This window comes from Eleutherodactylus coqui, chromosome 12 (genome assembly GCF_035609145.1).
Source record: "Eleutherodactylus coqui strain aEleCoq1 chromosome 12, aEleCoq1.hap1, whole genome shotgun sequence".
Lineage (NCBI taxonomy): Eukaryota > Metazoa > Chordata > Amphibia > Anura > Eleutherodactylidae > Eleutherodactylus > Eleutherodactylus coqui.
This window is the reverse complement of record NC_089848.1, coordinates 6,194,336-6,210,016: the sequence shown is the minus strand read 5'-3', so window position 1 is coordinate 6,210,016 and position 15,681 is coordinate 6,194,336. Positions and strand designations below refer to the sequence as shown.

Below are 15,681 nucleotides of genomic sequence, written 5' to 3'. Positions count from 1 at the left end.
GAAGTCCTTTTAATGAAAAAAAAGAGCTTGGTACTATATTAGCCTGTAGAACAAAATATACCGATTCAGGGAGCAATAAAGTCTCTTGGCTGAAAACGGCTCCATCTTAGACCTCATGCGGGGCAAATTGAATCGCGGATCTTGCGCTTGTCACCCACGCGGGCGATCCGCTGCTAATTTTGCCCATAGATTCCTCTGCTCCACGCACACATGCAGATTTTATTTGCGGACACAATGTGCCAAAAATAAAAGTGCAGCATGCTCCATGTTAGCCTGGATTCCGGGTGGACGGCTTCCATTGAAGTCAATGGAAGTCGTCCACCCTGCGGCCCTTCCGCAAATACGCTGAGAAATCAGTACTGCGCATGTGCGCCAGTGGCACATCCGCTGTACAGAAGAAAAAGGAGAAATGACAGTAAGCAGGGTTACTGGCAGCAGGCCTGGGTGGAATCCGTGCGTGCCGTGCGCATGAGGCATAAGGATGGAACTGAACAACACTGAGTGGACCTAATGGACTATAATGGGGTCCGCTCGCTTTCCTCTCAGATGGCCTGATTTGGAACTGGCCTTACTGAGACCAATAATATTAGGTTCTCGAAGTCAATATTTTAAATCCCAGCCTTTGCATTGTATCCATCATTTCCCTCTTGTAGGTTTATGTCATACAGACAGAGACCATCCCAAATACAATGGCGCTTTTTTTCATTCTGCTAGATTTTGTGGTCCGACCTGTCAGGCAATAAATATAAATATCCATCAAACGCCATATTTAAGCATGTCTGTTGACCTGCATTTCAACTCTGTCAAAGTGGTTTGACTGTTTAGATTGAAACCTGACCTTTAAATCCTAAATTATGAGATAGTTTGTTGAAAGTGTAATGTGTTTTTCCTTTATCCAATAAAGAAAAACTAAATTGAATCAAATCCTTAGCAACAGCAGTGAAAAGGGCAGAAAAATGTACTTATTCTAATGATTTATGAATAAGGGTGTATTTGAACCGGGGGGAATGTGGATGTCTAGCTCACAACATTCATGCATTGCATGCTGCTGCATTGATAATATGCTTTGAGATTACTTCATTAGGTCTTGGTCACACGGGCGATTTTTCGGGCGATTTGCGCATGCGCATGCGTCCGGCGATTTTATAGAACCACTGCTTTGCAATGGTATCGGACACATGAGCGCTTTTTATGCGCTTGCCCGATAAATTATAGAACAGAAATCGCAGATCGCTCCTATCTGCGATCTGCGATTCCTTGTGTTCTGAATATGCGCTCAATGGGGCCAGCGGCAGCAGCATATACTACAAAGATCATTCTCCTTTGCCACAGCTGTAACAGCTGTGGCAGAGAAGAACAATGTTCGCCCATTGAATTCAATGCAGCCGGCAATACAGCCGGCTCCATTGAAAGCATTGGGCTGCCGGCGAGCGCAGGATAAATTTTCGGGAAAATCATCCAAAAAAAAGTAAAAAAATATATATACTCACTTGTCCCCGCAGACGGAGTTCAGCCGCGGCCGGCAGTTCTCCTGAACTGCTCTGAGTAGTATTCAGCAGCCGGGGATTTAAAATCCCCGCCTGCTGAATGAGCTGCCTCTGATTGGTCACAGCCCTCACCAATCAGAGGCAGCTCTCACTCACCCATTCATGAATTCATGAATGGGTGAGTGAGTGCTGCCTCTGATTGGCTCAGCGCAGGGACCAATCAGCGGCAGCTCTCAGCTATTGAATGACAGCTGAGAGCTGCCCCTGATTGGTCCCTGCGCTGAGCTAATCAGAGACAGCACTCACTCACCCATTCATGAATGGGTGAGTGAGAGCTGCCTCTGATTGGTGAGGGCTGTGACCAATCAGAGGCAGCCCATTCAGCAGGCGGGGATTTTAAATCCCTGGCTGCTGAATACTACTCACAGCAGTTCAGGAGAACTGCCGTCCGACCGCGGCTGAACTCCCGTCTGCCGGGACAAGCTGAGTATATATTTTTTTTAATTTTTACACAACGTTTGAGCGATCAGCTTGCACTTAAAGGCACACAATGATTATTGCTCAAAAGTTGCTCAAAAGATTTTTTGAGCGATAATCGTTGTGTCTAAACCAGGCTTAAGTCTTCTTTCTCCTAATAGGAGGCATTGGGTGACAATCATGCTCCTTCCATACAGATAAGGTGGTCATGCGCCCTCTTCAGGGTGCTTTTAAATGAAATGATCATCATTTGAAAAATAAAAAAAAACCTGATGGATCATTCTAATTTGGAGGGATGATCACTCAATGAATGGAGGTTGAGTGGCCAAAGATCTCTTCTGCCTGTCCACTTCCACTTCCAGTCACAGTAAGCAGGCAGTCATTCATAGATGAATGACTGCCTGTTTACATGTAGTATTGAAAAAAAGGGGACTTAACAGCAGCACATCACCAAAACCCAAATAGGGTAGGACTGGAGTAATGCAACAGGCACCAAGGGACTTGAACCAATGTTCCCAATACGTGCCCAAAGAGAAAAGAAGTGGCAGCATAAATGGGTGCAAAAATAGTAACCAACTTTATTCTTTTCTCTTTGCCTGTTTACATGGAGACATCATTGCTCAGTTTTTATGCCTGCCTAAACGATGAACGATAAGTGAATAAATTATCTGTTGTTCAGTCGCTGGCAGCATTTACACTGAATGATTGGGTCCATGTAAAAGTGCCCTAAACTACGTCCTTCACAATAGGAGCCACTCTTTGTAGAGACTGTCTGCTCTGGCTCTTAGGGTTGTCACAACTGAAGGATCTCTATAAAATGAATGTAATCTACAGTGGTTGACCTAACAGGGTAACCCCCTATAAGTGTGACATTTTCTTGTGGGTTAACCGGTGCCTACTTCGCATGGAGTATGGGCTTACCAATTGGTTTTGATAGGCTGTAACAGCAGTAAAGACGGTTTCTTGAAAGATAAATGTCCTGAATTCTTCTGATTTCAGATTCAACAGAGATGCGGTGTGGTCCTTTTTCTTGATGATGTGCACCCTTGGCTGATACTTGTGCATCGAGTTCAGGATGATCTAATTTAAAACAACGTAGGAAGTTTTGTAAGACACATAAAATGGCAAAGCTGAATTTCCTCCATCACAGGAAATGTCTACGTTAGGGCTGCCTCACACGAGTGTATGGTAATTGCAGATTATGTGGGCGGGTTTTTTCATGCGTAATATGTTGTACCAATATCACATAGGTGGCCATTTTGCTGCTCACATGAATTGTGTATATAAACGCACCCTTAGCCTCCCCTAGCGGTGGCTCAATGCAACCAAAATGCTCTAATTTAGTTCTTTTGATATGTCTGTTTAAAGACTGGAGTAAAAAAGGCGGTAGAGTAATACCCAGTGGTGTATGTGGACAGGATATTGTCACTGGAGTCCCGAGCGGGGTCTCCTGAGGGTCTATATCCAGAGATTCGTGTGGAGTTGTGCCTGTACGAACAGAGCATGAAACTGATATAGAGACATAGATAGAACTACTAGATTGTGGCGCAACCCTCCAAAAAAGGACTACTGAGAAAAAATGTCAGGTAGGAGAGAAATTTTTTTTATTGGACGAAATTAAGAGTCAGCAAAAAACTTGTTTCGAGTACGAAGCCTCTTCCTCATTGTGGCTGGGTTAAAGCACTACAATGGGTGATAATAGAAAACAAATATATACAATATTCAACATAATTATTGTAAATAGGCATAATAAAACATGGATGAATATAAATAGAAAACATGGATGAATATTTTGTTTCTTACGACTATTTATAACTGTTTTGTCCATTTATTATGTTGAATATTCAATATACTCGTTTTTATTACATCACCTATTGTAGTGCTTTAAGCTCGGCGAAACTGAGGAAGAGGCTTTGTGCTCAAAACACGATATTGGTCTGAGAAACTTGGACTGATATCGCCCTTGTAAGCACGGTTTTCCCTTAGATTCTGATGTATTTGCAATAAAACAAAATTGCTGCATATGTGACTTTCACGGGATTGAAAAAATCACTCATGTAAATTAACCCATTGTGTAAATAAGGGTTATTACGATGTACAGTTTCTAGGTTTCTAACAGTTGCACAGAATTTATGGGTTTTTCTCGCCTGTGTAAATACAGCCTCAGTCCAGCTAAGAGCCAGATAGGTTTTTGTTATAATCTTCTGATGTAGATTATAGTAAAAGGGACAGGATATGCGCGGCTGCACTCCCTAATACCAGGCCATGCCCACTTTTTGAAATTGTGGCAGGGGTGCCGTATAAATGGCAGAAAGCATGCAATTTTGGTACTTGCACCAAAATTGTGACCTTCTGATTCTGGTACAAATTAAATAGGTGCTATTGAGTTTTGTTGTACTCATATAAAGTCATACAAATAGTTTGCATTCAGTACCCACAATGCTGAGGCTTTATAAATTACTTTTTTTGCAAAAATAATTATGAAATTCTTATCAGGAATAAAATTCCAACTGGGGAAATAGTTGTAATAGTTGTAAATGTTTATGCAGAAAAATTCACATGTGCTGAACGCTTGACAATTATCAAAGACACAATTATCTTGGCTGATTGTAAAGCTGTCCATGCTTCTTCCTCTAATCATATCACACATAAGAATGACACTATCCTCTCCTTTTTTTTATCTGTCCCAGCACTTGTGGCTGGATGAGTAATGCAGTTTTCTGGGAGGGTGCTGGTGTTATTTTGGTGCCTGCACTGTATGTGACCTTGGTCTTAGTATTCAGACGTGTACACACTTACATGGCCATGTTGGTCCAGTTCATTGTTTGTGAGCTTCACTTTCTCAAAAGAAACCATTTGCTTTAGCAATTGCTCCCCGGTAAATGGAGAATCTGGATGGACATATAACCTAGAAGGATAGAAGATTTAAGATGTATCAAATATACATCCAGATATAAATGTTATTATGCATACTAAAATAAATATATGTACTGTACATAAACACTACTACAATGGGGGTATCATAAGCTTTAAGGGGTTGTTCAGTTGTAAACTATTGCTAGTAGAGATGAGCGAGCGTACTCGTCCGAGCTTGATGCTCGTTCGAGTATTAGGGTGTTCGAGATGCTCGTTACTCGAGATGAGCACCACGCGGCACTCGACTCCATTACATTTTCTTCCCTGAGAAATTTGCGCGCCTTTCTGGCCAATAGAAGCACAGGGAAGGCATTACAACTTCCTCCTGTGACGTTCCAGCCCTATCCCACCCCCCTGCAGTGAGTGGCTGGGGAGATCAGGTGACAACCGAGTATTAAAATCTGCCCCGCCCGCGGCTCGCCACAGATGCATGCTGGGAGAGATCAGGGAAAGTGCTGTCTTGCTGTAGGTGCTATAGGGAGAGTGTTAGGTGTTATTTCAGTCTTCAAGAACCCCAACGGTCCTTCTTAGGGCCACATCTGACCGTGTGCAGTACTGTTGAGGCTGCTTTTAGCAGTGTTGCACAATTTATTTTTTTTTGTATATCGGGCGTGAAGACCATAGCGTCCTCAGTCTGCAGTCATTGTACATAGTATAGGGCCAGTATTGGTGAGGCAGGGAAAGAGGTATACTGGCTATATAGGCAGTGGGCTTTTTAAAAAAAAAAATTGGGGAAAAATACTATCTTTGGGCTGCCTGTGACCGTCTTCAGTTTACTGCGTGTCTGCTGGGGGTAGTAGTCGCTAATTAATACCCAGCTAAGCGTTACAGCAGGCTTGCGCATAATTGTTTCCTGGCTCTGCTGTGTCCGTTACATGATCGTCGTCATCCCGCCAGAGGGAAACAGTATACATATATACGCTGCATACGGTGTCTGTCTGGTTTTTCACCTCACCATTTTAAAAAAATTGAAGCAAAATAGTTAAGGCCTACCACTGGCCTTTGGCCACTTGACTGGTTCTGCGCTGTGAATTCCAGTAGCTCAGTCATACGCACCTACGTCTCACTACAGGCTTGCGCATAATTGTTTCCTAGCTCTGCTGTGTCCGTTACATGATTGCCGTCATCCCGCCAGAGGGAAACAGTATACATATATACGCTGCATACGGTGTCTGTCTGGTTTTTCACCTTACCATTTAAAAAAATTGAAGCAAAATACTTAAAGGGGTTGTCTCACGCCGAAACGTTTTTTTTTTTTTATTCAATAGGCCCCCCGTTTGGCGCGAGACAAACCCAAGGGATGGGTTAAAAAAAAAAAAAAAAAAATTTATTACTTACCCGAATCCCCGCGCTGCGGCGACTTCTTTCTTCCTTTACCAAGATGGCCGCCAGGATCTTCACCCAGGATGCACCGCAGGTCTTCTCCCATGGTGCACCGTGGGCTCTGTGTGGTCCATTGCCGATTCCAGCCTCCTGATTGGCTGGAATCGGCACACGTGACGGGGCGGAGCTACGAGGACCAGCTCTCCGGCACGAGCGGCCCCATTCACCAGGGAGAAGACCGGACTGCGCAAGCGCGTCTAAAAACGCCAGAGGACAGCGAATTTAGACGGATCCATGGCGACGGGGACGCTAGCAACAGAGCAGGTAAGTGAATAACTTCTGTATGGCTCATAATTAATGCACGATGTACATTACAAGGTGCATTAATATGGCCATACAGAAGTGTATAACCCCACTTGATTTCACGAGACAACCCCTTTAAGGCCTACCACTGGCCTTTGGCCACTTGACTGGTTCTGCGCTGTGAATTCCAGTAGCTCAGTCATACGCACCTAGGTCTCACTACAGGCTTGCGCATAATTGTTTCCTAGCTCTGCTGTGTCCGTTACATGATCGCCGTCATCCCGCCAGAGGGAAACAGTATACATATATACGCTGCATACGGTGTCTGTCTGGTTTTTCACCTTACCATTTTAAAAAATTGAAGCAAAATACTTAAGGCCTACCACTGGCTTTGGCCACTTGAATGGTTCTGCGCTGTGAATTCCAGTAGCTCAGTCATACGCACCTACGTCTCACTACAGGCTTGCGCATAATTGTTTGCTGGCTCTGCTGTGTCCGTTACATGATCGCCGTCATCCCGCCAGAGGGAAACAGTATACATATATACGCTGCATACGGTGTCTGTCTGGTTTTTCACCTCACCATTTTAAAAAATTGAAGCAAAATATTTAAGGCCTACCACTGGCCTTTGGCCACTTGACTGGTTCTGCCCTGTGAATTCCAGTAGCTCAGTCATATGCACCTAGGTCTGACTACAGGCTTGCGCATAATTGTTTCCTGGCTCTGCTGTGCGTTCCGTAAGCGAAGTCAGCCTCCAACCACAGGCCAATAAGCGGCACATTTAATTACAGCGTTCTGTTTCTGCTCTACTCGTAATACACCATGCTGAGGGGTAGGGTAGGCCTAGAGGACGTGGACGGGGGCGAGGACGCGGAGGCCCAAGTCAGGGTGTGGGCACAGGCCGAGCTCCTGGTCCAGGTGTATCGCAGCCGACTGCTGCGGGATTAGGAGAGAGGCAAGTTTCTGGGGTCCCCAGATTCATCTCAAAATTAATGGGTCCACGCGGTAGACCTTTATTAGAAACTGAGCAGTGTGAGCAGGTCCTGTCGTGGATGGCAGAAAGTGCATCCAGCAATCTATCGACCACCCAGTCTTCTACGCCGTCCACAGCTGCAACTCTGAATCCTCTGGCTGCTGCTCCTCCTTCCTCCCAGCCTCCTCACTCCATGAAAATGACACATTCTGAGGAGCAGGCAGACTCCCAGGAACTGTTCTCGGGCCCCTGCCGAGATTGGGCAGCAATGGTTCCTCTCCCACCGGAGGAGTTTGTCGTGACCGATGCCCAACCTTTGGAAAGTTCCTGGGGTCCGGCGGATGAGGCTGGGGACTTCCGGCAACTGTCTTAAGAGCTTTCAGTGGGTGAGGAGGACGATGACGATGAGACACAGTTGTCTGTCAGTGAGGTAGTAGTAATTTCCGTAAGTCCGAGGGAGGAGTGCACAGAGGATTCGGAGGAAGAGCAGCTGGACGATGAGGTGACTGTCCCACCTGGTTTGCTAAGCCTACTGAGGACAGGTCTTCAGAGGGGGAGGCAAGTGCAGCAGCAGGGCAGGTTTGAAGAGGCAGTGCGGTGGCCAGGGGTAGAGGCAGGGCCAGACCGAATAATCCACCAACTGTTTCCCAAAGCGCCCCCTCGCGCCATGCCACCCTGCAGAGGCCGAGGTGCTCAAAGGTGTGGCAGTTTTTCACTGAGAGTGCAGACGACCGACGAACTGTGGTGTGCAAGGTTTGTCGCGCCAAGATCAGCCGGGGAGCCACCACCACCAGCCTCACCACCACCAGCATGCGCAGACATATGATGGCCAAGCACCCCACAAGGTGGGACGAAGGCCGTTCACCGCCTCCGGTTTGTACCACTGCCTCTCCCCCTGTGCCCCAACCTGCCACTGAGATCCAACCCCCCTCTCAGGACACAGGCACGACCGTCTCCCGGCCTGCACCCACACGCTCACCTCCGCTGTCCTCGGCCCAATCCAGCAATGTCTCTCAGCGCAGCGTCCAGCCGTCGCTAGCGCAAGCGCAAGTACGCCACCACGCACCCGCATGCTCAAGCGTTAAACATGCACATAGCCAAATTTATCAGCCTGGAGATGCTGCCGTATAGGCTTGTGGAAACGGAGGCTTTCAAAAACATGATGGCGGCGGCGGCCCCGCGCTACTCGGTTCCCAGTCGCCACTACTTTTCCCGATGTGCCGTCCCAGCCCTGCACGACCACGTCTCCCGCAACATTGTACGCGCCCTCACCAACGCGGTTACTGCTAAGGTCCACTTAACAACGGACACGTGGACAAGCACAGGCGGGCAGGGCCACTATATCTCCCTGATGGCACATTGGGTGAATTTAGTGGAGGCTGGGACAGAGTCAGAGCCTGGGACCGCTCACGTCCTACCCACCCCCAGAATTGCGGGCCCCAGCTCGGTGGTGGTATCTGCAGCGGTGTATGCTTCCTCCACTAAACCACCCTCCTCCTCCTCCTACGCAACCTCTGTCTCACAATCAAGATGTGTCAGCAGCAGCACGTCGCCAGCAGTCGGTGTCGCTCGGCGTGGCAGCACAGCGGTGGGCAAGCGTCAGCAGGCCGTGCTGAAACTACTCAGCTTAGGAGAGAAGAGGCACACGGCCCACGAACTGCTGCAGGGTCTGACAGAGCAGACCGACCGCTGGCTTTCGCCGCTGAGCCTCCAACCAGGCAGGGTCGTGTGTGACAACGGCCGTAACCTGGTGGCGGCTCTGCAGCTCGGCAGCCTCACGCTCGTGCCATGCCTGGCCCACGTCTTTAATTTGGTGGTTCAGCTGTTTCTGAAAAGCTACCCACGCTTGTCAGACCTGCTCGGAAAGGTGCGCCGGCTCAGTGCACATTTCCGCAAGTCCAACACGGACGCTGCCACCCTGCGGACTCTGCAACATCGGTTTAATCTGCCAGTGCACCGACTGCTGTGCGATGTGCCCACACGGTGGAACTCTACGCCCCACATGTTGGCCAGGCTCTATGAGCAGCGTAGAGCTATAGTGGAATACCAACTCCAACATGGGCGGCGTAGTGGGAGTCAGCCTCCTCAATTCTTTACAGACATCAGACATCTGCCAGGTCCTTGGAAACTTTGAGGAGTCTACCCAGATGGTGAGCGGCGATGCTGCAATCATTAGCGTCACCATTCCTCTGCTATGCCTCTTGAGAAGTTCCCTGCAAAGCATAAAGGCAGACGCTTTGCGCTCGGAAAAGGAGGCGGGGGAAGACAGTATGTAGCTGGATAGTCAGAGCACCCTCGTATCTATATCTCAGCACGTTTTGGAGGAGGAGGGGGAGGAGCATGAGGAGGAGGGGGAAGAGACAGCTTGGGCCACTGCTGAGGGTACCCATGCTGCTTGCCTGTCATCCTTTCAGCGTATATGGCCTGTGGAGGAGGAGGAGGATCCTGAAAGTGATCTTCCTAGTGAGGACAGCCATGTGTTGCGTACAGGTACCCTGGCACACATGGCGGACTTCATGTTAGGGTGCCTTTCTCGTGACCCTCGCGTTACACGCATTCTGGCCACTACTTTTGTACTACTGGGTGTACACACTGCTCGACCCACGGTATAAGGAGAACCTTTCCACTCTCATACCCGAAGAGGAAAGGGGTTCGAGAGTGATGCTATACCACAGGACCCTGGTGGACAAACTGATGGTAAAAGTCCCATACGACAGCGCTAGTGGCAGAAGGCGCAGTTCCGAGGGCCAGGTAGCAGGGGAGGCGCAGAGATCAGGCAGCATGTACAGCGCAGGCAGGGGAACATTCTCCAAGGCCTTTGCCAGCTTTATGGCTCCCCAGCAAGACTGTGTCACCGCTCCCCAGTCAAGGCTGAGTCGGCGGGAGCACTGTAAAAGGATGGTGAGGGAGTACGTAGCCGATCGCACGACCATCCTCCGTGATGCCTCTGCTCCGTACAACTACTGGATGTCGAAGCTGGACACGTGGCCTGAACTCGCGCTGTATGCCCTGGAGGCGCTTGCTTGCGCTGCGGCTAGCATCTTGTCAGAGAGGGTGTTTAGTGCGGCTGGGGGAATCATCACGGATAAGCGTACCCGCCTGTCAACCGACAGTGCCGACAGGCTTACACTCATAAAGATGAACAAAGCCTGGATTTCCCCAGACTTCTCTTCTCCACCAGCGGACAGCAGCGATACCTAAGCAATACGTAGGCTGCACCCGCGGATGGAAGCATCGTTCTCTATCACCATAAAAAACGGGGACCTTTTGGCTTCATCAATCTGTGTATTATATTCATCCTCCTCCTCCTGCTCCTCCTCCTGAAACCTCACGTAATCACGCCGAACGGGCAATTTTTCTTAGGCCCACAAGGCTCAGTCATATTACTTTTGTAAACAATGTTTATACGTTTCAATTCTCATTAAAGCGTTGACTTGCACCTGAACCCATTTTTATTTTAACTGGGCTGCCTCCAGGCCCAGTTACAAATTAAGCCACATTAACCAAAGCGATTAATGGGTTTCACCTGCCCTCTTGGTTGGGCATGGGCAATTTTTCTGAGGTACATTAGTACTGTTGGTACACCAATTTTTTTGGGCCCTCGCCTACAGTGTAAGCCTAGTAATTTTTATGGGCTTCGCCTGCACTCATGGTACAGCAAGGTGTGTGGGGTTGGCCTACACTTTTGCTACATAAATGTAACTGGGGCCTTGTCTATTCTGCAACTTCTGAAATGTGAAAGAGACTGTTATCTCCCTAAACTGCTGCAACGGGAATGTTACTGTGGCCTGTCTTGACTGTTACTACTACTGAAATGGAACTAAGACTGTGCTCCCCCTATACTGCTGCTTCGGAATTGTTACTGGGGCCTGTCTAGACTGCTACTATTACTGAAATGGAACTAAGACTGTGCTCCCCCTATACTGCTGCTTCGGAATTGTTACTGGGGCCTGTCTTGAGTGCTACTATTACTGAAATGGAACTAAGACTGTGCTGCCCCTATACTGCTGCTTCGGAAATGTTACTGGGGCCTGTCTGGACTGCTACTACTACTGAAATGGAAATAATGCTGTGCTCCCCCTATAATGCTGCAGGTGATATGTTACTGGGGCCTGTCCCTAATGCTACCGCTGAAATGTTACTAATTCTGGGCTCTGCCTATACCGCTGCTAATGGTATGTCACTGGGTTGTGGAAATGGAGGCTACCCAAAGACATGATGGCGGCGAGGCCATTTCCCACCAACGTGGTTACTGTTAAGGTGCATATAACCACGGACATATGGAGAGGACACGTAGTGCCTCAAAAACATCCCCCTCCTCCTCCAACACTGAAAACATTCTTGGCAAATACCATTGAATTGGTCCGTCTGGTGGCAGTCCAAGAATTTCACCTTTAACGATACAACAAGAGAGCCCCCCCACCATCGCCCCGCCACAGCTTACTTAATCCTGGCCACATTCCGAAAACCAACTAAATAAAACCGCGCTACTAGGTCCGCAGTCACCACCACATTCCCACCAACGCGGTTACTGTTAAGGTACATATTACCAGTCTGACTGGGGCATGCACTGTGGGCCGAAGCCCACCTGTATTGTATCTGACGTTAGCTCTGCTGAGCAGGGCACTGCAATGGGATTTGTTTATGTACCGCCGGTGGGTTCCAGGGAGCCACCCATGCTTTGGGTCCACACGGAATTCACATTAGGGATTTGTACCTGCCTGTGTCTATGTATTAAAAACCTCGTTCAGACTGGGGCATGCAGTGTGGGCCGAAGCCCACCTGCATTTAATCTGACGTTACCTCAGCTGTGCTGGGCAATGCAATGGGATTTATTTATGTAACGCCGGTGGCTTCCTGGGACCCACCCATGCTGTCGGTCCACATGGAGTTGTACCTGCCTGTGTCTACTTATAAAGGACCCCAGTCTGACTGGGGCATGCAGTGTGGGCCGAAGCCCAGCTGTATTTAATCTGACATTAGCTCTACTATCCGGGGCACTGCATTGGGACAAACTACAGGATCAATACAGCGCTAATGAGACGTGCACAGCTACGCTAGCATAGGAGTCCGCTGTAGGCACGCGATTGCTGAGGGTTTGTGCAGAGGCCTATGTCCTGGGTGCAGTGAAAGTCCGCTTTCAGCCTAGGATTGCTGAATCTGTGGGCCGAGGCCTATGCCGTGGGCGCGGTGCAAGTCTGCCATGTTTGGCTGCTCAGATCAATTTTTTGTTCATGTCTTGGGTTTCCTAGGACCCACCTATGCTGTTGGTGCAAACTTAGTTCCCATTGCGGTGTTTGACCTATCTGGCACAAAGGCACTGACTGACTTGGGTAGGGGGCAGAGCGCTGACGGCTTTCCCCTTGCAGTGTGGATTGAGCTATGCGACACCTTGACAGAATGAATACTGTGTGGCACATGGATTCCCCATTGCTATGCCCACGTTTGCAGCTCCTGACGGAGGTGTCACAGGATTGGAGTTCTCATTGCTTCTGTACAGCATTGTGGGCTATCGCCCCACCCCTTTTAAAGAGGGTCGCTACCTGGCCCTGCCAACCCTCTGCAGTGTGTGCCTCCGGTTCCTCCTCATGGTAGACGCACTTATAAATAGACATGAGGGTGGTGTGGCTATGAGGCCAGCGTGTGGCATGAGGGCTGCTGAAGGCTGCGCAGGGACACTTTGGTGTGCGCTGTGGACACTGGGTCGTGCGGGGGGGTTGGGCAGCATGTAACCCAGGAGAAGTGGCAGCGGAGTGTCATGCAGGCAGTGATTGTGCTTTGTTGGAGGTAGTGTGGTGCTTACCTAAGGTATGCATTGCTAATGAGGGTTTTTCAAAAGTAAAAATTGTTGGGAGGGGGGGCCCACTCTTGCCGCTATTGTAGCTTAATAGTGGGACCTGGGAACTTGAGATGCAGCCCAACATGTAGCCCCTCACCTGCCCTATTCGTTGCTGTGTCGTTCCCATCACTTTCTTGAATTTCCCAGATTTTCACAAATGAAAACCTTAGCAAGCATCGGCGATATACAAAAATGCTCGAGTCGCCCATTGACTTCAATGGGGTTCGTTACTTTAAACGAACCCTCGAGCATCGCGGGAAGTTCGACTCGAGTAACGAGCACCCGAGCATTTTGGTGCTCGCTCATCTCTAATTGCTAGTCTATCCTCTGGATAGGTCATCAATAGTAGATCACCAGGGGTTCACCTGGTATTGAAGGTACAGTTCTAATTGAAGTGAACAGGTACACAGGCTGCAATATCAAGCATGGCCACCACACTGGGAACAGAGCTGTCTGCATACTGCAGAAATCATCTCAGTACATGAGCATAGCAGCCTGGCAAACAGCTATTCAGCAGGGGTTCCTAGGTTGTGGACCTTCGACGATCCACTTTTGATGATCTATCCTAAGAATAGACAATCATTGTAACTCTATGCCTGAGGACGTGGTGATGGCTAACCGCCCAAGATTTTGGTGCACAATGAGTCAAACTTTTAGCAAAGTTCAACTCGAAACAGAGTTAGACTGCTTCTGTTCTCTCAACACTACCACTAGTCTCCACACAGCATCTTCTAACAAAAAAAAAGTCCACATTATAATTTAGAATTGCATTATGGGTAATGTACTACATTCATGAATAGCAGAATTTCAAAGGTTTCATGAGCAAGATTTTTATTTTGTGTGACTAAAATTGTCCTATCACTTAGGTCTTCTTTACAGGATGTTTTTATGTTCGCCCGTATGTGCCGTATAATCGCATGAGTGAAGATTTGCCATGATCGTGTCCCGAAATTTAGTTGCATATTGCATGCCATTCACACGGGGTGCTGCTGCGTATAGGCAAAAAAAATATGCTGAAGTGTTGAAAAGCAGGGATCAGCAGAAACCCTCAGAATGACCAATAATGGTTAAATAAAGGCAGCTGTCTTTTTTTTGCCAGAGTTGGGCTCAGCTACACTGCCCCCTCCCTTTTTTCCAGCTTCCACAGAAATCAATGGGAGGAAGACCTATCATTTCACTCCATGTATGAGACCAGCATCTGAAAATGGTCACGCTTGTGCTGTTTTTCCCGTCGTGTTTTTTTTTTTTTAATCGCAGCCAAAAATCCTACTTCTGTATAAATGCATTGAGATCCAATGCTTCCCACGGTCGCGAGTTCTGGGCGATTTTTTTAACGTGGCTAAATAGCTGTGTAAATACGGCCGCCTGAATAAGCCCTTAAGCTGGGGTTATATGGGACAACTATTGCACATAAGCGCTCCAACGTAAAGCACAGGCACAACACTCATTCACAGAATGAATGCCGACCTCCATTCAAAGTAAACATTGTGCACACGGACCGATAGTCACTAGGTTTGTAGTTCCGCTAAAAACCAAACTACTCCGTCAAGTTAGTGATTGGTTGCTCCGAGCCGCGTTGGCGGCCGCTTGTACACAGGATAACTATAACCCATATTGGTCAGACAATAATTACATTTCGCAAAGGCATCTTTAACCACTTCATGCTACATGTTAACTCCTTATATGCCACAATCAATGTAGATTGAGGCCCGTAGAGGATTCACAGAGTGAGTGCGCTCCCTCTATGACATCATTGGCCCTCCGTTGTGTAATTGTGGAGGGCTGATGGGTTGCAATTGCAACCGGATGCCAGACAATGGCGCCCGGACCTGCCATTTCTTGTGATCACTACTGTAAGCGATCATTCATCATAGCTTTTCTGGTTCGAGTCCCCTACAGAGAAAAATATAGAAAAATAAATAAACTAAAGCAATAAAAAAACAAAAATTGGAACAATAAAATCCTTCTTTTGGCATACTTTCTCTTTGTCTAAAAAAAATTAAAATATAAACCCCCCACATATTTAGTATTGTCGAATCCGTAAAAATCTGTACAATACATTGAGCACAAAATTTAAACTGCATGGCAAAAAAAACTGTAAAAAAAGAATAATTTAAAAAATGGAGCCAAAATGCTTATTTCATTCATTTTGCCTACCAAAAAAATGTGATCAAAAAAGCCATATGTACCTCAGTATGGGACCAAAAACTACAGCTTGTCATGTGACCGAAAATCCCACAGAGAGCTCCGTCCATTGAATGATAAAAAAAAGTTATGGGACTTTAATATTTTTTTGCATTTCTGCATTCAATTTCCAAAAAAGGGGTTTTATTGTGCGAAAGTGTAAAAACATAAAAAATATA

General features: G+C 47.6%; 1 protein-coding gene across 1 annotated transcript in view; it reads right to left on the bottom strand.

Moving 5' to 3' along the window:
- Window positions 1-15,681, bottom strand: part of TBX20 (T-box transcription factor 20) — a 56,490-nt gene that overhangs the window by 15,062 nt on the left and 25,747 nt on the right. Inside the window, exons 4-5 of the mRNA XM_066584908.1 lie at window positions 4,764-4,872; window positions 2,886-3,044 (exon numbers count right to left, since the gene is read on the bottom strand). Coding sequence (XP_066441005.1) covers window positions 2,886-3,044; window positions 4,764-4,872 — 268 coding nt within the window. The remainder of the gene's footprint in view (window positions 1-2,885; window positions 3,045-4,763; window positions 4,873-15,681) is intronic.